Source organism: Parasteatoda tepidariorum, chromosome X2 (genome assembly GCF_043381705.1).
Source record: "Parasteatoda tepidariorum isolate YZ-2023 chromosome X2, CAS_Ptep_4.0, whole genome shotgun sequence".
NCBI lineage: Eukaryota > Metazoa > Arthropoda > Arachnida > Araneae > Theridiidae > Parasteatoda > Parasteatoda tepidariorum.
Window position 1 is genome coordinate 26,296,057 of NC_092215.1, and position 22,305 is coordinate 26,318,361.

Here is a 22,305-nt window from a genome sequence, read left to right on the forward strand (position 1 = left end):
CATTTGTATCAGTGGGTAATGGGACCTCCATGGTGATTGAGAGTTTTTATTCTTAGGGTCATGTCATGTTGGGCTTATGTCATGTTGGCTATCTATAAACTCGTCTCGCCGAGCCTTGTGTAAATATGGTATCCCCTCGTTAGAAAGTCTGTCTAGCCCCATGGTGAATTTTGATTTGATTGTGATCGAATTGAAAAGTTTCAGTTCAGCATCTTATACAATCATAGCTATGTTCTGAACTGTATTGGGTTGCTCTGAACAACATTTGTACAACAATTATTATTTTCACTTCACCGAAATCCATTGGAATGGTAATACTTCAATATCCATTGGGATGGTGATACTCCAGAATCCTTTATGGATGCGGACACTCCAAAATTTATTAAGATGCTGTGAAATTCATCAGGATACTTTGAAACCGTTGGAATAGCGTTGCTCTGAAATCTACTGGGTTGCTTCAGTGTTCAGGGGGGTTTGTGATGCTACAATATCCATGGAGTTTATGATATGCTAAAACCCTTTGGAAAAGCGTTTCTAGGAAATCCATTGGGACACTTTAAAACACAGGGAATAGTTTTGCTTCAAAATCTATGGGACTTGTGCTTCTCCTGGGCTGTGTGATTCTCCAAGATCCATGGGATTTGTGATGCTACAAGATCCATGGGGATGCTCCGAATGTTTCTGAGAATGCTTTGAATATATCAATGACACAAGGGCAAGACCAGAAAATAAGTTTGTTTCAGAAAATTTTCTTGAGCCTGAGACGACAAAAGTAACTCCCATTACAACACTGTCAACAGAGCATAAAAAACAAACACATAATACTTGTTGAAAAGTGTCAGGATGTACATATCGTGACTGCATAAACTTATTATTATTAATATATTGTATAGATATGAATCCTGACACTTTTCAGCAAGTATGATGTGTTTGTTTTTTATGCTTCGCTGTTGGTTTCATGCTTCAAAGATGTCCCTTTCATGATTTGTTGAGGTTAACGCTAAAAGCACTACAGAAATGTAACAACACACACCCATTTCTTTCAATTGAACACGTTACACAATCATAGCGAAGCTGCATTGGGCTGCTCTGAACAACATTCGTATTACAATGCTTTTTCAGATTGCTCCTGAATCCATTGGAATAGTGATACTCCAAAATCCATTGGGATGCTCCGAAATTATTGGAATTTGTAATGCTTTGAAGTCCGTGGGGTTCGTTTTAAAATGTTAGTTGGGGAAGAGTTTTTTGTCTCAGGATCCAATATATTTTTTTCAACCCGATTCATGATGATTTGCTTTTCAAATTTTACACATGGTTTATTGTTGTGAACTAAAAAAAAAAAAAAAAAAAAAAAAAAAAAAAAAAAAAAAAAAGATTTTACATAGTTATTCATAAAACCTTGATATTGTTATCGTGTTAACAAAAACGAAATATTTAAAATAATAATAATTGGAAATGTTAAAAAAATATCGATTTATAATATACCATACGACTGAAAATAAAAAAAATAAAGTCCTTTCTCTAGAGAAAGACAGAACTTCTAATTAGAAAGAACCTCTTCCCTCCCCTTTTTCACGTGGTGGCGAAGCTAAGAATCTCACCCAGTCTTAAAAAAAAATTGTTGAAGAGGAGAGTGGGTCTCAAAACGCTTTGATTGGAAAATTGCGAACCGGTCAAAGAGTCAAGTTTCTAGTTTCCGTGTGTAATTCATCATGAGTAGTCTACCTATATTTTAAGTCTATGGTTTTTCCTAGGTGTAGATTTAGAACGTCACAATGAGGTCATATTTTTACACCAAGCTCGTTCAAAGTTTTCGAGTTTAGGCAATCTGAATGGATTTGCGGTGCGTTTCATTCGCAAAAATAGTTGGTCAGCTAAGCACTAACCAAGAGTTCATTTTTTTCTATTGGTCATCGAAATGAGCTACAGGTGGTGTAGAGCAGAATTCTCTACACGTGGAAATTCTTCTCATGCTTTTACCATTAGCGTGTGGAGAGTCATAGGAGATGTTGTTGCAGCTCCTTTACGTCACACAAGAGCTGCAAAATGGGCTATTGGCGACGGTCTGGGAAACATTTCTGAGGATGTTCCGAAGACATGCTATCACAATTTTGATCCTCTGCAGAGGGGATGGCACCCCGCTTCGGTAACCCAACGACCTGCAGGCAAATTCGAGCACTTTACAACAGTTTAACGAGGACCAATACCGCACACCCTCGGTCCCTACGCAGACTGATCAAATTGGTCACCCACCCCCACACTGACCGCAGCCAGTGATGCTTGACTTCGGAGTCATAGGAGAAGGAAGTACGTAAAGTTCGGTCTCGACTTTTTAAATAGATTAAAAACTTCTAAGTTGCGAAACTGTACGGAACTGAAAACTACATTGAACATAGTTTAAAAAAAGCGTTATGAAAATTAAAAACAAAATATTTTTGACAATTTAATACAAAAAAAAAATATTAGTCCCTCAGTGGACTGATCGTTAAGACACGGTTCCCAGTAGATCACCGAAGTCAAGCATCACTGGCTACGGTCAGTGTGCTGGTGGGTGACCACTTGGATCAGCCTGCGTAGGGACCGAGGGTGTGCGGTATTGATCCTCGTTAAACTGTTCTACCGTAAAGTGCTCGACTTCACGTGCAGGTCGTCGGGCTACCGAAGCGGGGGTGCCATCTCCTCTGCAGAGGATCAAAATTGTGATGGCATGTCTTCGGATCATCCTCAGGGATGTTTCCCAGACCGTCGCCTATAGCCCATTGTGCAGCTCTAGAGCGACGTAAATGAACAACAACAACAAAAAAAAAATATTAAAAAAAAAGTAGGTAGGTACTTTATTTACGTCACACTAGAGCTGCACAATGGGTTATTGGCGACAGTCACTTTATGAAAACATATGGTATATTTGAAATTGTTTTGAAGTATTTTTGAGGTATCGAGGTTGTTTTGAGGTACTTGGGAGGTATATCTGAGGTTCCTGAGAAAACAACCACAAAAATTATACCTCATAAAGGTTGTAATTGATAAGTACGAGGTTGTTTTATATACACTTCAGTTCATTTTTAGGTTGTTTAAAATTCACTTCAAATCAATCAAGGTGATGAGAGGATTTTCAAGGTATACGCGTTGTTTTTCTGACACTTATAACGAAAAAGGTATTTATGAGGTATAAAAAATTTACCTTATTACAACTCAAGAGAATGAGGTTATTTATTGAGGTGTATGAAGTCATTTTATCTATATCTAAGCTTATTTTGAGGTTGTTTTAAATTCCCTTCATATCAACCAAACAGATGAGGTAATTTCTAAGGTATACAATGTTGTTTTTCTGACACTTGTAATAAAAGAGGTATTTATGAGGTATTAAAATTTTACCTTATTTCAACTAAGGAGAGTGAGATATTTATTTAGGTGTATGAAGTTATTTTATATATACCTAGAATCAATTGAGATTATTTAAAATTCACTTCATATCGACCAGACTGTTGAGGTGATTTCTAAGGTATACCAGTTTTTTCCCCCTGACAGTTGTAACAAAAGAGGTGTTTATTAGAATAAAATAAATTTACCTTATTTCGACTAAAGAGAGAAAAATATTTATTTAGGTGTATGAAGTCATTTTTTATACCTAAGTTTATTTTGAGTTTTTTTTAAAATTCACTTTATATCAACCAGACTGATGAGGTAATTTCTAGAAATATACCAGGTTGTTTTTGGTAGCAATTGCAATGTATGAGGCATTTATGACTTATAAAAATTTCATCATATTTGAGCTAAAGAGAGTAAGGTATTTATTGAGGTGTATGAAGTCACACACATTTTATTTACACCTAAGCTTATTTTGAGGTTGTTTAAAGTACACTTCATATTAACTAGCTCACTTCCCTGAGTTCCGTGCCAGCCGGTGAATGGCGTGTGTGTTGACAATCTATGCGAAATTCGGTAAGTGTGTTTGACATTTATTAATTAAGTTTTATCCCTCTTAACTTAATTAAATGTGCTTCAATTTTCAACTTAAATTTTATTATTTTTGTTTTAAAGACGCGTCCTGATTTGGAATAATTAAAGTCGGAGGATATTATTAGGTTTAGCAATAAGAGAAAAAAAATCCGAATATTTCCTGTCGCTGTTTAGGGTAACGCTACTGGTGAATCGTTAAAGCAGGTTACGCAGAGTATATTTTATTGTTTGCTATTTACTCAAATGTAGCTATTTTTCTTTAATTTTGCTTGATTATATTATTACTGCTTATATGTATATTGTTTTAACGTATGCAAGTTGATTAATTGAATAAAATGATCATAATTTCTCTTATAAATAAATAATTAAAAATTGAAAGACTTTAAAATAGTAATTTTGCTTTGAAATTCTACTACAACTGCATGCTGATCGTTTGCTTGGATATTTGTAAGTATATGCAAAGTTTATATTGTTGTTTATGAGTGAAAATATGTATGATAACAATGTACAATGCATTTTAACTCTGATTACGATGCGATTCTGTTTTTTTTGTAATATATATATATATATATCGAAATACTTTCTCACACTTTTAAAAACCACATCCTGTTCTTAAATCTATTTTTGGCTCAAGTATGCATTTAATTAAAAGTAGGAAATTTTTCCCTTTGCTCTCTGTGGGAAGCGCTCGATCTATTTGATAAACCAATTACAATTACTAAGATTTCCCTCTTTCCCTAAATTAAGACATTTCACGGATTTTACTTTGCAAGATTTTCCCTGACATATAACCAAGAGCGCAACTTTTCGTGTTCTCTTTTTACACACTTTCACGACTGCTCTGCCTAATAATTAATAAATAAATTTTGTCCTCCTTCCCGGCCTAAGACCCGTTTTAATCCTTCCACTCGGCAACGACCGTTATATATATATATATATATATATACAACGAGGAAGAAGAGGCTTGCAAGCTACCAAAAAGAAGACCAAAATTACCAAAAGAAGAATTAATAGCAAACTACTGAATTTATGTAATTGTTGATAACAATAGCTTGCCTGATATTTAATAACTGAAAACTGGTAACTGTACTAGCTCACTTTTTCATGTTTGATCACAGAGCTGTTATTTTTCACAACATAATTTTTTGCAATTTACCTATGTTAATTATTTACTAAGCAGATTGTCATTATTTATAAGAATCTTAAGCAGAATTAAATAAACCCAATTTCTAGTTTATGTGACAATTTGTTTTAAGGTTATGAGCATTTTTATGCAGCTGCTCATGGTTCACTACTTAAAAAATAAGCGAATTTCGGAAATCTTCTTTTTCTTTAGAAATAAGTCAGTATTGTTTCTTATAAAGTTTTAATGTTGAATTGAATGAAAATTAATTGCAAATAAAAGCACTTATTGCTTGAAAGTTATATGCATTTTTTTGAATTTCATCCTTCGAGATATGATTTTATACTTAAACAAATGATTGTAGCAACTAGCAATTAATTTTATTCTGCTCGGTTTTATAAGTTACATAAGAAATATTTTATTCAACTTCTTTTAAAGGGATTATTTCAAATCATTCTCTCTCAGACATTTTCCTCTCATAAAATTGCTCACAAATGCTCCTATCAGCTTGTGGTTAGTTTTATTCGATTGAATGTAAAAAATGCATTAAAATTGGTACATAACTTTAAAATTAGACGATTAAACGATTGTTGATTATCGAGAAGTTATTAAACGATTGTTGATTTTTGATTACATTGATGAAAATAACCATTTTTTAAGAAACTCTGATGTGATTGACAATAACGGAAGTCCTTTTCATATTCAGCGTCGAAAATTTATTAAAAAACTATTAGTTTCATGAAATCTGACAAGAAGTTTAAAAATATAGACCAGTCTTATTGAGTTTAAATATTTGTAAAAAAAAAGAGAAAGGAATAGGAGAATTATGTATTTCAAACTTTCTTTTATAGTTTAACAAAAGAAGCAATTACTGCAGAAGGTGTAATCTTATAAACTTCAGGTTGATAAATAAAGTTGTTGTTGTTAATTTACGTCGCACTAGAGCTGCACAATGGGCTATTGGCGACGATCTGGGAAGCATCCCGGAGGATGATCCGAAGACATACCATCTCAGTTTTGATCCTCTGTGGAAGGGATGGCACCCCCGCTTCGGTAGCCCGGCGACCTGCGCGCGAAGTCGAGCACTTTACGGAAGCACAGTTTAACGAGGACCAATACCGCACACCTTCTCTCCCTACGCAGACTGATCCAAGTGGTCACCCACCCGCACACTGATCGCAGTCAGTGATGCTTGACTTCGGTGATCTGCTGGGAACCGTGTATTAACGATCAGTTCGCTGCGGGACGTGGATAAATAAAGATCTTTTCAGCGAAAAAAATGTTAAGATACGCATTATTCTTTATATAATATATATAACATCTTTACATAATAGTGAAGTTAAAAATTAACAAACTAGGTGGACTGTATAACACTTTACGCCTGAGGTAGAACATAATACACCTCACGTTAGCAAAAAATTAACTTTCCAATTGTTAAAAAATACATCTGAGGTAGATTTATAATACCTGCAGTGTTAAATGAAACACCTTAGGTTGTTGAATAAATACTTTCACGAGTGTAAAAAATATATTTCAGGCTGATAAGTAATAACTTAAGGTTGAAAACGAAATACCTTAAAGTAGTAAATATCTTCCTCTCCTCAGATGCAAAATGAAACACCTCAGGTTGATACATATATATCTCTAGAGGTATATATCTATCAACCTGAGGAGGTTATATCTCTGAAGGAAGGTATATTTTAGGTTAATTTTTGCGGAATTCATTTACACCCTTTTCAAGCTAACAATGTTACAACAACCTCCGTTATACCTTTAAAAATACCTCATTTATACCTCAAAAATACCTATATTTTTCCGTAAGGGTCTGGGAAACATCCCTGAGGATGATCCGAAGACATGCCATCGCAATTTTGATCCTTACAGAGGGGATGACTCCACTGCTTCAGTAGCCCGACGACCTTCACTAAGTTAAGCACTTTACAGTAGAACAGTTTAACGATGATTGATACGGTGTACCCTTTGTCCCTATGCAGGCTGATGAAAGTGGTCGCCCACCCGCTTACTGACAGCAGCGAGTGATGCTTGACTTCGGTGTTATACTGGAACCCGCGTCTTTACGATCACTATGGGATTATTAAATCCACAGCGGGACTATTAAGAAAGGAAAAAATATCGTAGTTAATTTCTATACAATTCAAAAGAGGAGGAGAGGGAAGGGGGGGGATCAAGACATGGAACCGGTCTTCTTTCCAGATGGCGTATTCGAGAGCTTCAATCGGGAATAACTTAAGGAATAAAGAAATAAGCAGCTGGAGTCGTTTCTCTTTCAAAGGCTTGTCAACAATCAAAAAGCAGTTTATTGGAAGAAAATTCAATTTCTCGTCATATATTACATATTTTAATGCCATATAAATTTCGAAAATATTTTTTATGCCGTATAAATCTTTAATTGGATAACTTTTAGTTGCTTCTAAATTGCTTTGTGGTTAAACCTCAGTAAAAATTGTTTTCAACTGTCACTTTTTGCAACAATAAAAAAAAATTTTTTTTGTACAATTTTAGTCCAACACTGTTTCAATTGGGGATATTTCTGTATCTTTATCTGTCTTCTCAACTACTGTCGTCAAGGTACCTAATAGATTTTACACTTGCAATTTAAAAATTAAATAAATAATAAAAAAAAAATATTTAGAAGTTTGCCTAAGATGGCTACGAGTTAGTTTTCGAGTTGCTCCTTTTCTGTGATGTTTTTTATTGTTTTTAGTTTTTTGCGGTCCGCTGCCCGGAAGTGGCCACTCCTTATTCTGCCTCAGATCACCATATGGAAATCTCTACTTTCAATTTAAATCTAGAATTTTTTATTATGAACTTTTGGTGTTCAGAATTTTTTATTTTAACTAATTAGGAATATATTACTGATACTTGTAACTTCCTATTTCAAGAAAATATTCTTTTGTGAAAAAAATTAATTTTAATGTGGTTTTGTTTTAGCTATAGAACTTTTTTTTGTGTATAAATCTAAAAAAAATTAACTGATATTATGTGATTTCAATCTATTCGAAAATATTTTGGTCTGGATTTTATTTTGTTTTCATTTGTTATGAGTTGATTGGTTTTTATATGTATTTATTAATTAATAACATTATTTAAATGATTGTTTGTATTTTAAGACTAGTACTAAATTGCAATCTAAATATTTTAAATATAACTAGGTAATTTTGATTAATTCAGTAGAACTTGGATTTAACTTTATTCTATAGTTTATTATATTAAAGTTTATACATTATAGTTTCTATGGTACAGTTATATAGTTTAATAAAACTAGTTACAGTAGAACTCAGATTTAATGGCCTTTATGAATAAAAACTTACCGCTTCTAGCGTCATTCCATCCTGGTCCAGTGTTAGTTCTTATATCAATAATCTAATATAAGTCTGGTATTAAGAGCGCCTTCCTTAACTACATCCCAGAAAAACCGATGTGCTTAGTTATATTTTTACCACCCAACTATGGATACATTCCATGTTTTCTTTATTTTTCTCCTGTTGAGGGCGGTAATAAAAAGAATTTTACCCTTTAAATGCAGGTAAAGAAGATCACATTGCTTTTGTTAAAATGGTGTTTATCTTTAATGAGTCAAGTGCGTCATCATGTATTGAGGTTGTATCCATTACACGTGTATGCTACTCCACGACCTTTTATAGGTTCTGAGTTTGGTATTGCACTAATTCTAAATAAATTCTATTCTCTTTTCTCACCAATGTCCATTTATCAATTGAACAATGGAAGAAGGTCAATTTGACGTCATCAGGAACTGAAAGGTGGTATGGTTTAAATCACCCCTTCTTTTGCTTCTCATTTATTGAGAAATTGAACTGAAAATGGCTGCAAAATGAAAACGCTTTTCCCTGGCAGAAAATCTTCCCTACCTCATTGAAAAATTTAAGCAGTTTGTTGTCACCTAACGGGAATTGGCCTCATCTTTACTTGCACCATCTTCTCACGAAACAATCTTTTGTCGGCAGGATGTCTTAGATTCAAAATTGCAGTTTTTCCTAAATTTTTGAATGACATTGAATTTTTGATTGCCTTAATCAATGGAATTCATCAAGGCAACTTATTCCTAGTTCAATACAATATCTTGAGAAATTTTAAGTAGATTTAATTAAGAAATTTTAAGAGCATGATTTGTTTGAAAAATAGTTGAATTTTTGTTAAAAATTATTATTCCTAATCAGTTTCTTTGCTTCATTGTTAAATCTTTGTTTGTATTGCTCTAAACTTGTTTTAAATTTTATTACTATTGAAATTGCAAGTTCTATTACTTAATTCAAAGCCTGAGTGTTTAAGAAAATGACTTTTATTTTGTGTTGTTTTATGCAGATTTATTTAATGTGTGACATTTTCTTTTCTTCTAGAATTAAAAAAAAAAAAAAACTTTGAAGTTCTATCTTAAAACTTATAATTTTATCTCAATAATTTCTTATACTAGTTAAATGTTCATTTATTTCAAAAATTCTATATTTATGAAACCACAAAAGTTAATTTGAGCTCTATCTTTCTATCCTTCCTTTTTTTTAAGTGGATCTCTCATTAAATTCAAACTTATGATTTTTAGACTATTGAAATGTGTTGAGTTAAAGTAAAAATTCTATAAAAAAATTTGTTTCCTAATTTATAATATTTTTATTTTATTGTAACTTATTATATTTGTATACTTATTGTAACTTGTGAACTTGTATTATAAAATTTAACTCTAAAATAAATTTTATAAATTATAAATATTGTTACGAATTAAAAATATGATGCAAATTAAATTATGTTATTTATAAGATAATAATGGATGAATTAATTGATTGAAGTAATGAGTAAATGTTTTAAATGATTGAGAAATTATATGTTGAGGAGAATTTCACAAATAATATAACTATATATATTGGAATAGAATAGAAAGATATAGTATTTGGATACAGTCGTTTAATTGAAAACAAACAATTAGATTTCAAAGTTAAAAAAGAACAAAATAAAATTGAGACCGGAAATAGGATTCAAAGTAATTAAATTAAAGTGAATGTGATCATTTACAGAAAGTGGTTGTACTATGCCATCGTAGGATAACAACCCAATAGGTTCCATGGTCACAAAATGTGAAGTTTGAACAAACTGATATCACGGAATTTGGAATAAGATGTACACAATAGAATATAATCGAACTACAGATTAAGGATAAAATGACTTGTTGTATCCAAATACTAGCATAGCATTTAGCACAATGACAAGATGTTTCCAAAAAATAAATAGAAGTATGCTCATAAAAAAGTAACATACTGGCCGCATACTGGAAAAATAAAAAACAATGACAAAAACAAAAAATGACACTTTGGATATGCTCAGAGTTCTGTTAATTATACCTTTAACTATGCACATCAAACTGACAATATTTAAATAAAATATTTTTCAGCCAAAAAAAAAAAAAAAAAATTACTCTCACAAAACAGAAAGTTCAACAGAATTCCTTTAGTTATACCTTTAATTATGCACTTCAAATTGACACTATTTAAACAAAACATATTTTAGACAAAAAAAAACAAACAGGAAATTGAACATTTCAAAAGATGCCTAAAATCTTTCAAGAAATGAATAAAAGAAGAGAAGTTTTTTTTTTTAAAATTTCATTTTTGCATTTAAACAGAATGCATAAAAAACAAAGATACAAAAGAAGGATGAATTTAAATGGTGATAAGATAAATACAGAAGGAATGCTTAAATTAAATATTAAAGAAAGTTTTAAAAGTATGAAAAGGTAGATATGAAGGACATTGAAATTAGCAAAAATTAAGATTTTGAGAAGTTGTAAAAAAAAAAAGAATAAATTTCCTCGATATGGGCTGCATCTCGGAAAGAGAAAGGCAGAAGATTCGAAAGAGAATGCGTGACAATATACAAAAGCATCTGTTGATTTGTACAAATCCAGACAAGAAATGACCAATTAAAATTCAAGAAGCAGAGAGTTTGAAAATCGGACGATTTGGATTGGCTACATGTGCCCCCCTAAAAAATAAATGAAGAAAATAGAAAGTTGGGGATGGAGGGGTATCTCTCCTCACGAGAAGGGCAATATCCGTTGACCCAGCAATGAAGGGCGAATAAAAAGTTAATATTCTTTTCGAAAAGGAAAGTGAAATTTTGCCAGACAAAATATATTCAACATATTTGTGTTAAAATTGGGAAAAGTCCCTTAATTTAAGGAAAATCACTTGAAAGTTTCCCATTAAATGAACTCATACAGTTATAAAAAATTGAGATCAAATAAAGGTTTCAAAAATTTAAAGTGAAGATTTAAATAAAAGAGTAATTGTAACATTACACTAAGTGTAACTGTAACAAATATGTATTTTTTTTTACTGATAACATTATTATTCCACTTTTTAATCTTTTGCTTACAGCTGGTACAATAAGTGAACCAGAAAAGGCTTAATCATGCTAAGTGATGTAAGCAAGATATGAGATGCAAGTTATGAGATAGGTTAATGAGATATTTCTATTCTAAATTCTAATAGATTTTTTTTAAAGATATATTAAAATCTTTCTCTAACTACCGAAAATACTATTACAGTGATATCTGTATACAATCTAAAATTCTTATGTAATAAATCTAAACTAAACTTGTGCAGTTTTTATTTGTTTTTCATCAATTATGCTACAAGAAAGCTAAATTGAAATTAGAGATTTTAATGTTTAAGAGCATTAGGAGCCTCAAAATTGTTAAATTGCATAATGCAGCTAAATTTGAATAAAGAATTTAAATACATGTTTAATATTAATTCTATATTTTTGTTACTAATATGCTAGCTAAAAATGCCTTAAAATGTATACTTGAAATTTATGTTGTATTAATTATCTTATACTATTTTGATATTTTACCATAATTGAAAATTTGTATTTAGCTGAAAAGGCTTTATCATTTACTTTTAAATAATATTTCACAGTAACATAACATATTTTAAACAAATAAACAAAAGCATCAGAATGAAATTTTAAGAAAACTATATTTGATTTAAATGAGAATGTTATTATTAAAAATAAAATAAAAAATGATGCTGTTTTATTTTCTGCGAAGAAACTTTTACATTTTACTTAAAACTATGATAAAAAATGCAATCATTAAAATTTTAAGAACTTATTTATGATTGATTTACATTTTGATGAACAAATTACATTGATACGAGATTCAAAAGGAGCTACAAAAATATAACAAAAGGCATTGCCAAGAAATCCAATAAGCATTTTCAAAACCATTCTTCAGTTATGGTAGTTGTAAGGGTTGTTTTCATGCCCTCAGGCTACTTAAGCTATACAGTTAATAAATAATTTTTTTTTTGTTGTTCTTAAATCCTGACTTTTATAGTGTTTTTTTCCCCCCTTTGAAAATTATTTAAGCAATTGAAATTAAGTTTTGTGTGCAGCAAATATTTCTAGATATCTTTAACCATTCAAAAGAAATGTGTATCCACAGTTAAATATTTTTTACTAAGATTTTGCTCCCTATTTCTCTGATATTTAAATTTTTGAAATTACAATAAGGAATTGTAAGTTAGGTGGCATTCCATTCTCAAAATACTTTTTGATGAAAGTGGCACAAATAAGGCATTTAAAGTTATTTGCTGTTGATATAAGCATATAACTTGTTTATTTCAATGGAATTTTATTGAGAATTTTAAAAGAAGCATTCATTTTCTGACTGTGTCCTTTTTTAGATCATGGATGCCTCTTCCAAAGGAAAACCAAAAACAGTCCCCTTTCAAACTGTGACCAGATATCGCTCCCGTGCGGCAATAACATCTAAAATCATGCCTTCTCCTGTAGTAGTAGTGAAAAAATTGAGTCCGTCTCAGTATGCTAAACGAAAAGTTTCATCACCAAAGAACAGTCAAGATGCATCAGCAGTCAGGATTAGCGATGAATCTAAGAAGCGGGAGAATGCGGCTCGTTCATGTCATCCTTCTACTAGTAAAGTTGATAAGTCAAGTTCAGCTCCTAAAAAGGCAAAGATGAAAAAAACGGAGCCAAGACTCTCAACCAAGACTATTTCTGCAGTTGCCAAGAAAAAGACGGGTAGACCAAAGATGGCAAATAAAACAAACTCTAAAACTTCTCATTCCTCATCTGATCAAGCTTGCAAAGGTAAAGTTAAAACTTAAACGCATTAAACTATGTGCAATCAATGAATTTTAAAGTCTGCCGTTCTCTAATTTCCAAATGATTTTGAAAAATAGTGGTTGTAGTTAACTTTTCAAAACACAAAAATTCTAATGTCAAAAAATATTTTTTCTTCCAAAAAAATTATTTTTTTCTACCTAAAAAAATATTTTTTTATTAAAAGTGTTTTACTATTTAAATAATGTGTCTTAAAGTGTTTTCTTAGAAAATTTCCAGAATCTCTTTACATTTTCAAGATATTCATAAGTTACTAAGTACGATTTACAATAAAATTATGTAGTAATTTTTAAATCCTTTTCATGCATATACAGTATAAAAGGACTGCTTTTTTTTACCTAGTAAAGTTTTTAATGAATTTTTTTCAAATTTTATTTTTGTTATTAATTAAAAATTACTCCAAAAATTTTGTTTAATCTTATTGAATATTTTTGTTGTAAGAAAACATTGATTTTTCATAAAAATGTTTATATCTCCATAAATATTTAAACTAGTTTTACGAAATTTTGTGTAGTTATTGCTAAAGTAATCAAAGTAATAGTAAAGATAACCAAAGTAATTTTTACAAATTACAAGCTTATAGCTATATTTTATGGCATAGAGCATTTAAAAACACTATTTTTTTTCTGAATTTATTGCCAGCCCCTCAAAACTTTGAAAGTTTTAAAAGTTATAAATGTGTATGAGAAATTGCATGACCTAAACACTTTTAAACTTATAAAACAATTCTTTCAGTATTTCGTGAGAAATATGAAAGAAATTAATTAGTATGGAAGTGTTTCTATAATTTTGTCCAACCCCTGTATATACACAGTGATTCTGCTATACTTTAGAAACTACAGTCCTCAAGGCCCGGGACTTCCATATTTCTGGGTCACTTTTTACTAAAACCCATTTTTATTTAATTTTATTGAAGAGCATGATATTTTTTCCTAGTTGGAGAATTAATGGACCCAGAGGGATGTGGTCATAACTTATTTTTATTGCCTGCTCTATGATTGCCTTATAGTATGAAACTGGTCTGCCAATTTTCTACGCTTTTTCTGAAAATTTCTTCTAGTACTAAATTTATGTTTCAATGTATGATTCTTTGTTTTTGTAAAGTTAATTAAAAACTATTTTTCACGCCATTACATGTAAATAATTCATAAGTTTATATGAAGGGATATTGTTGAATTGTGAAGTATCCTTGGTGTTGTATTCCAAGTAAGACGCATAATAACTTAATATAAATTTAATATAACAACAAAACATAACTAACATGCTAGCAGCACGTAACAGAGATTAGCAATGAACATCTATTAATAACATGTTTATATACTCTCTGGAAAGGTAAGGCAGCGGCGCTGTTTAGAAACTACAGGCTGCCGTCGTTGACTTGTAGTGATGATGGAAGGTGACGTCGGCTGACATCACAACACCCCTTTGCCCTAGGATAGAACAAAGTCTTTGAACCTGCTTGGCCTAACGATGGTATGTCTGGGCCTCAAGGTTTTGGAAACCTGTTCTGGAACTGGAATAGAAGACTCTTGTTTTGGTATTGTAGGTTCAACCACTTCACTCTGAGAATCAGCACTAGATAGAATGGAAGATGGTACTTCAGTCTCATAGCTCGGTGTTGGTGGAGATGCTACACTAGGATCAGACGGAACAGTCAACGGATCAGGAATACGTTTCCTCATTTGATCCACATGACGTTTAACTATCTCGCCTCCTGTTGTCACAACTTGGTAGGAAACTGAACCCGTGGGTTTAATTACCGTTGCTGAAAACCACTTTGGACCCTGTCCATAGTGGTTTTCAGCACTATATTTCAGCACGTCACGGTTTGGACTGTTCTTTCAGCTTGACCATTTTCGGACGGACGTCTTGGTGCGATCATAACCCTTCTGACGAGATTCCTCTCTAAGAAAGTCTGGTACTCCGGTGCTCAAAACTGGCCTCCGTTATCGGAAACGATGACTTCAGGTATCCCATGGGTAGCAAAGATTTCTCTCAGGGCGTCGACTGTTGCAGAAGCGGACGTGGAAGTCATATGATGCACTTCTATCCACTTTGACATGGCATCTACTAAGATGAGGAATTCTTCTCTCCTGAACGAACCTGCAAAATCTATATGAAGACGGAACCAAGGTTTCTCTGGAATTTCCCAAGAGTGCACTGGAGCTTTAGGAGGAGCATGACGTGTCTGTTGACATTCATGGCATCTTTGAACATGCACTTCTATGTCATAGTCCATGCCTGGCCATCACACGTATAAACGTGCGAGAGCTTTCATTCTTTCAATCCCTGGATGTCCCAGATGTAAAGCCTGTTGAACTTCTTCATGCCAGGCAGTAAGATTCCAATTTTCGTGGAGTAAGATCAGTGGAATACGATCCCATTACTCGTCGTCAATCCCATCCTTGTCGCCACATGTTGAATTGTGAAGTATCCTTGGTGTTGTATTCCAAGTAAGACATATAATAACTTAAAATATAAATTTAATGTAACAACAAAACATAACAACTAACATGCTAGCAGCACATAACAAAGATTAGCTATGAACATCTATTAGTAACGTGTTTATATACTCTCTGGAAAGGTAAGGCAGCGCCGCTGTTCAGAAACTACAGGCTGTCATTGTTGACTTGTAGTGATGACGGAAGGTGACGTCGGCTGACATGTTGTGAGACTTTGCAGAATTACCAAAAATTCTGGAAGCTATTGCTTTTAATTCTCTACTGCTGTATAAATTATTTTGCATAAATTATAGTAGTTAACAGCTCTATAGTAGTATAAATTTAACCAGTTGAGAAGAGTCTGAGCAAATAAATATTTTTTAGGAAAATATTTGGAATAAAATTTGTAACTAAACCTGTAAACACAAATAATTGTATTTATTTACAATTATTTATAACATATTGAATTTTTAAAAACAGAATATGCCAGAAGCTGAAAATAATATATGGTCAACAAATTCATGTAGATGTAAAGGAACATATTTTGAAAAATAAAGATTCGATTACATATACACCATTTAAAAATAAATTTTTATAATAGATTATCTAGATTTTAAAATTCTGTATGAAATAAAGAATGGGTCTGGCAAATATCTTTGGTTTGCAAAAATCTCTGCTTGTTACTTTCATTATTATATTTCTCTTCTCCTTTCCAATTGCTTCGTAATCCCCCTTCACTTTACTCGTTAAACACTAATCTATTTTAGTTTCACTTTGTATGAATTGTGATATTTTTTTAAAAGTAAATTTCAAAATTTAAATTTTTAAAAGTAAAAAAAAAATTTTAAAAGTAAGTTATGCACAAATCTAATTTTGAGTGTGTGATAACAACATAGTTATAAATCCTTCTTTCTTGCATAAATTTGTGAAATGCAAGGAAGTAACATAAAAAAATTGTAAGGAAAAAAAACTTAGTTAGAATACAGGTAAAAATGAACCTAGTATTCCAGGATAAACAAAAATCTATGTTGTATTGTTGAGCAATGTCATTTAACATAAGCAGCATTGAATTTCCTTACATATACAATTGCAAGTTTTTCAGTTTGGAGACCACCAATCACCATTTATTCTACTTTTTGTTGCTTCATCTAAACACCTAAATCTGCTGTACAAGTTATTAAGCATCATAGAAGCAAAAAATGAGGTCTAAATAATTATGTAGCTTGCCTAAGTTTATAAGCAAAATTAAAAACAAAAATATTATATTGTTAGTTTATATATCAACTGTTTGCTTTTAATTTTTGTCCAACTTGTTGCTCAATTTTTTTTTTGTAGCTCTTTGTTACCAATACTAGAAATAGACATTTTATTGGTTTTGTGACCGTATGCATACCTGTGTTTAAGCATTTTATATTATATAGATAATATAAACTCAGTTATCTTCCATTAAAACTATAAATTTTTTTGCATTATATTAAATTTTATGTTTTAAAATTTAAATTATTCTTATGATACTTAAAACTAAGCAATTAAACAGTTGTATTGGTCATTTTTTAAATCTTTCCAATTCATCTAATTTTTCTATTTCTTACAGTTTCTTTCAGAAGAAATCCCAAATTCGGGTTAAATTATTGTAGGGTTGTATTTTTATAAAAAAGTATGTGTAAAAATAAGTTGCAATTTTTGTATTTAACTATTGTAGTACATTTTAATTCTAATATAAACTATATTTAATTTTAATTCTAATATAATATTCATACAGCAATATTACAAAAAAATGTGAAATATAATACAGTCGAACCCCGCTATAGTGAACCGTCTGCGGACTCAGTAATGTGTCCACTATAACCGATGGTTCACTATATCCAAATTTTTTGAAGAATATTTTTTGCATAGGACAGTTGAATGATTGAAAATTGGCTTTGCAATTTTGCATAAGTTATTTAAAAAAATTATTAACTAATTAACAGATAATAAAGCAAAAATTGATGGAAAAAGTAATTACGTCGCTAAATATTAGTTTTATTTTCACTTTTTATGAAAAAAATTTGTGATTTTTGATTGAACACAATTTGATTTTAAATTGAGTTCATCAATTTTCTTATCTACAATGTGCAAAGAATGCAAGATTTTTACATTTTGAACAAGATTTCGAACCATCTTAACAAAGCATCTTCTACGTTTTCTCTTTCAGCTCCACGCAGTTTTTTTGATGAAACCATGTTTTTGTCGTATGCCGCAAGAATTGCACTTCGATTAGTAACTGTAGATTTTGACAAGGAAAATTCCTTACACAGTGTCGATTGATTGGTTCCATCATCAATATGCTTTACAATTTTAACTTCGTCGCCTATCGAAAACGCTTTTCTCTTTAGAGTACTATTTGCCATTTTCACTGCTTTTGAAATAAAAATCTTGTCTCAAATAGATAATGCAAGAATATGAAGAGAGCAGCTGTAGAATGAGTTAAATTGTTCCCCTTTTTGATTGTCAAGGGGTGATTTGTAAAGAATATGGTTTGAACAGATAAGAAAATTCCAAAAATTCAGCAGGTGGCCAAGTTAACTAGTTGTAGAGCAAGCTTGGGGAAAAGAGATAAAGCGAGGCTTGTCAGGGAGGGGGGAGTATAAGATAAATGATCTGTTTGACATTTATTACAGTATAGTTAAAAGTGATAAGCATAAAGGAGAGTAATATGACACATTTTATAGGAATGCATTCATTTTCAGTCCCAACACCTACAAGTTTAAAGATGGAGGACTGAAAAAGATATTTAAAGAAATGAAATTTGAGTCCACTATAACCGAGTTTCCAAGTTCTAAGCTGTTCACTATAAGCGTTAAAAATAACATTATTTAAATAGGAATACGGACGGGACCGCTAAAAAAGTTCACTACATCCGAGTGTTCACTATATCCCAGGTTCACTATAGCGGGGTTCGACTGTAATTACAAGTAATATGTTAGTGCATTATTATTGGAAAATTATATAAGTTAATTATTTTAATGGTCTGATGAATTATGAATAGAAAAATTCTGTTATCATTATCTTAAAGTTTGTTTTTAATTTTTACTTCTATCAACTGATTATTAAAAACTTAATTTTCCAATTTTCATTATAAAGCTCCTCTTTTATAAAAATTTCTTAACATTCAGTTACTGCACAATTTCTATGTAAATTATGCTTAACAGTCTTCAGATTTTTCAATTATAATATCCAGCAAAACCTTTATTGTTGATTTAAAAATTTAGTACTGCAAAGTGTTTTAACTAAAGTAATATGGCGGTTAAACAAAAACATAATTAGAAATAAGAATATATATTCAAACATAGTAAAATCATAATGATTGAAATTAACAGAAAACTGATTAAAAATCCATATATTTCTTGAATAACTTGCACACAATCAAACAGAGGAAAAAGATATAATAGAAGTTTGTTTTAAATCGTTTAACCTTATTGTCACTTGTGATGTATTTTCAATTTATTTAACAGTTTAATTCAGGTTTCATAATTTTTGTAGAGATTAGTGTCTTAGGCTTTGGAGAGACAAAGATTATCAACACAACAAGATAAACATCAGTTTCTTCATCATCACTTTCGATATCACAATGGTGATTATTGTGTGATGATTGCTCTCATATTTAAGTTGTTCAATATTTATAAAATCCATCTGGTCTTTTGCTGGACTATTTCCTTATATGAGTTCAGAAGTAGCAATAACAAAATGAAAACTTTCTCATAAAATATCAGCGATGAGATATCTCGTATGACATCTTTTGAAACAAACAGTCATATTTGAACTATTGCTAGAAATTCTATGTATAAGTTACTAATGAATACTAATTCCAAATTCAATTCATAATATAAAATATCTCCATGAAGTATGATGCGAGTTGCAAAGACTGTGATAATACTTATCTGTTTCTGATTATGATACCATGTATGGGGTCAAAGTCGTCCTATAAATCCTATATATCTTTTAAAATCTTAAAAAACATTCTATATTACCAAAATTGCCTTATAAATTTTATTTCTTTCTACACAGTGATTTTGTCACTGGAAAATTGGTTTTACATTTGCTAGATGAAGTTTATATTTTATTGAAGAGGTTTGATTAGCTGAGGTATCATAAGCTGAAGATGTTAATGAGTTCAAGTTAGTTTCGATTCCATTAGTTGAAGAGGTTGAATTTTTATCATCAGGGATGAGATTTTTTCGCTTTTGTCTCTCAAATTTCAGCATTTTTATCAAAAACTGAGATTCTCTAGAAGTTTCATTTTTTCAAATAACTATTCCATTTCTTCTGAAAATTGAGCCATGGAAATAAAATAATTATATTTCTTTCTGATTTTCAAAGATAAACAGAAAATTCAAACTACGTAGCTGCCAATCCTTTTGTATTTTTAATTATTTTAACTATTTTCTCCTCTTTTACGTGCAGAAAATAAGATTTTCGTCATTTTTAACCACCCGCCAGATAGCTCGTATTTTTGTAATTCGAGGTCGCTGCATTTTAATATCGAAATTGATTTTCTTATTTACCTGATTTAAAAGTTGCGCATTGCGATTTTATTCATGCAATTTCAATATCCTACACTGCAATTCTTGTTTACAAGGTTTAAAAATCCAATATCGCAATTTATACTTACGAAATTTTTAAAATCCTATGTTGCGATTCGTATTTAAGCGTTTTTTAAAATACTATGTAGCGATTCGTATTCACGCCAGTTTAATATATAATTTTAAATAGTTTTCGTCAAGGAGAGTTAAGAGATCCTTGTATTAGCGACTAATTGATTAAATTTAATACCAAGGCTCTTTCTCTTAGGCTTATGCTTTCAAATGTGTTGGCTGAAGAGAAAGCAGGAGAAATAATGAAGAATTTTTATGAAATCAAAACATTAGCAACCATATAACGGTTTTCGAATTCTATGCTAATATGTTAGACCGAAGTAGAGGGAATCTCTAATAATAGATTTATTATGCACTAAATTCAAGGTTGTGGTATAAAAAGATTACAGATTTATATTAATGATTTTCATTTATTGAAAAAGGATTTTTTTTAAATGATAGGAAATATGTCATGCATATTTCAGCATAAATGTCATTCGTTAAGTAACCTCATGGATTGGCTCGTTTGTTGCTGAACCACAAATTGTGGCAGTTGTTGTTTAAAATAATTTTTTATCCAACTGACCAGGGCCTACACTAAACATTTACCACCTAGTCAAATGCAATAAAATCGTAAATTTGGCTTAAGTCCAGATAATGAGAGCCATAAGAGAGATGATGTAAGCGTTAAAAAAACTGTAAAGTCCTGATTCATTGTTGGATATTTCATGTCAAAATTCTTTCCTGCAGTTTATGTCAATAAAGCAGATTAAGTGGTAGCTAGATGCATATTATCATCCAACTATTTTTGCAAAAAAAAAAAAAAAATGTTTTCTCATGACTGTTGTTTACTAAAATAAACTTATTTAAAATTTTTTAAACAAAAATGGTTGCTAAACTAAGAAAATTTAACTTTGATTTTATCTTTATAGATCAGTGGTTACCAACTGGCAGCACACGGGCCACATCCGGCCCGCGAAGCCTTTTTTTGTGTCCTGCGAACTGAAATATATTACTTGTAATTTTTTGCTGACAATTTTCGTAAAAAATCTACTTGGGTTTAAAATACTTTTCTTTCATTAAAAAAAACCTAATTTCTTCGTTTCTTTGAAATTTAACATACCAACGGTGCTAAAAAACTTATTTCTCATGTAAAAAGGTACTTTTTATTTTGATTTGTAATTCTGAGCGTTTGTAATTCATCGTTCGTAATCTGTAACATAAGCGACCCGCCATTTGACTGGTGTTTTGAATTGCGGCCCCCGGCCTCATGTAAGTTGGAATCCCCTGTTACAGATGTGCCACTTTTCAATAATAGACATAGTATAACCACCTGCACTCGGCTGGCAAATAGTGTGTTAAACCTCACCCAAATTTTAATAAAAAAATGTCCATAAAAACCAATAAAACAGAAAATGTCCTTAGTGCAGGCCCTGCTGATAGTTCTTTTTATTACAAAAGCATATGAACATTTCTATGATTTAATATGATTGATTGATCCTTAATGGTTAAGTATAAGTTTAACAAAAAATGTTATTTCTTATTTAAAATTTGTGATGAATTTTTTAAGTAATGCCATAATTGAGTAATTTTTATAGTATGGAGTAGTGTTTTCTAGCCTGTATATGTGATACTTAATAGGATTTTTTCCATTAGTTCTTTAAATCTTAACTTGTGGAAATTATATAGGATGGGCAAAGAAATTTCTGCTATCTAGTTATGTTAATTTTGTAAACATGTTCATAAAAATTATAGTATATGAGTGTATTTCAGGTTCTAAGAGTTGCCAGCATTGCAGAACAAAGGACGAAACCATAAGTTATCTGCAAAGCAGAGTCAAGTTTTTGGAAGTGGAGGAAGCATCTATTCTAAGGAGGCAACCAATATATGAAGGTTTTGGTTTCCCTGTAAGTACTAACAATATTTTTCTTTGAAGTTTATGTAAATAGTTGAACTTCATTAATTTAATCATACTTTACATGCATTT

The 22,305-nt window shown here is 31.1% G+C and overlaps 1 protein-coding gene across 2 annotated transcripts in view; it reads left to right on the top strand.

Moving 5' to 3' along the window:
* The first annotated feature begins 7,344 nt into the window (after nt 1–7,344).
* Nucleotides 7,345–22,305, top strand: part of LOC107455117 (DNA ligase 1) — a 340,752-nt gene continuing 325,791 nt past the window's right edge. The window contains exons 1-3 of one of the 2 annotated variants that reach the window (XM_071188263.1): nt 7,345–7,675; nt 12,805–13,231; nt 22,092–22,225. In XM_071188263.1, the coding sequence (XP_071044364.1) occupies nt 12,808–13,231; nt 22,092–22,225 (558 nt within the window). In that variant the 5' untranslated portion in view covers nt 7,345–7,675; nt 12,805–12,807. Of the gene's footprint in view, nt 7,676–11,442; nt 11,574–12,804; nt 13,232–22,091; nt 22,226–22,305 lie in introns of those variants that run through there. The other variant, XM_071188264.1, reaches the window with a different exon arrangement.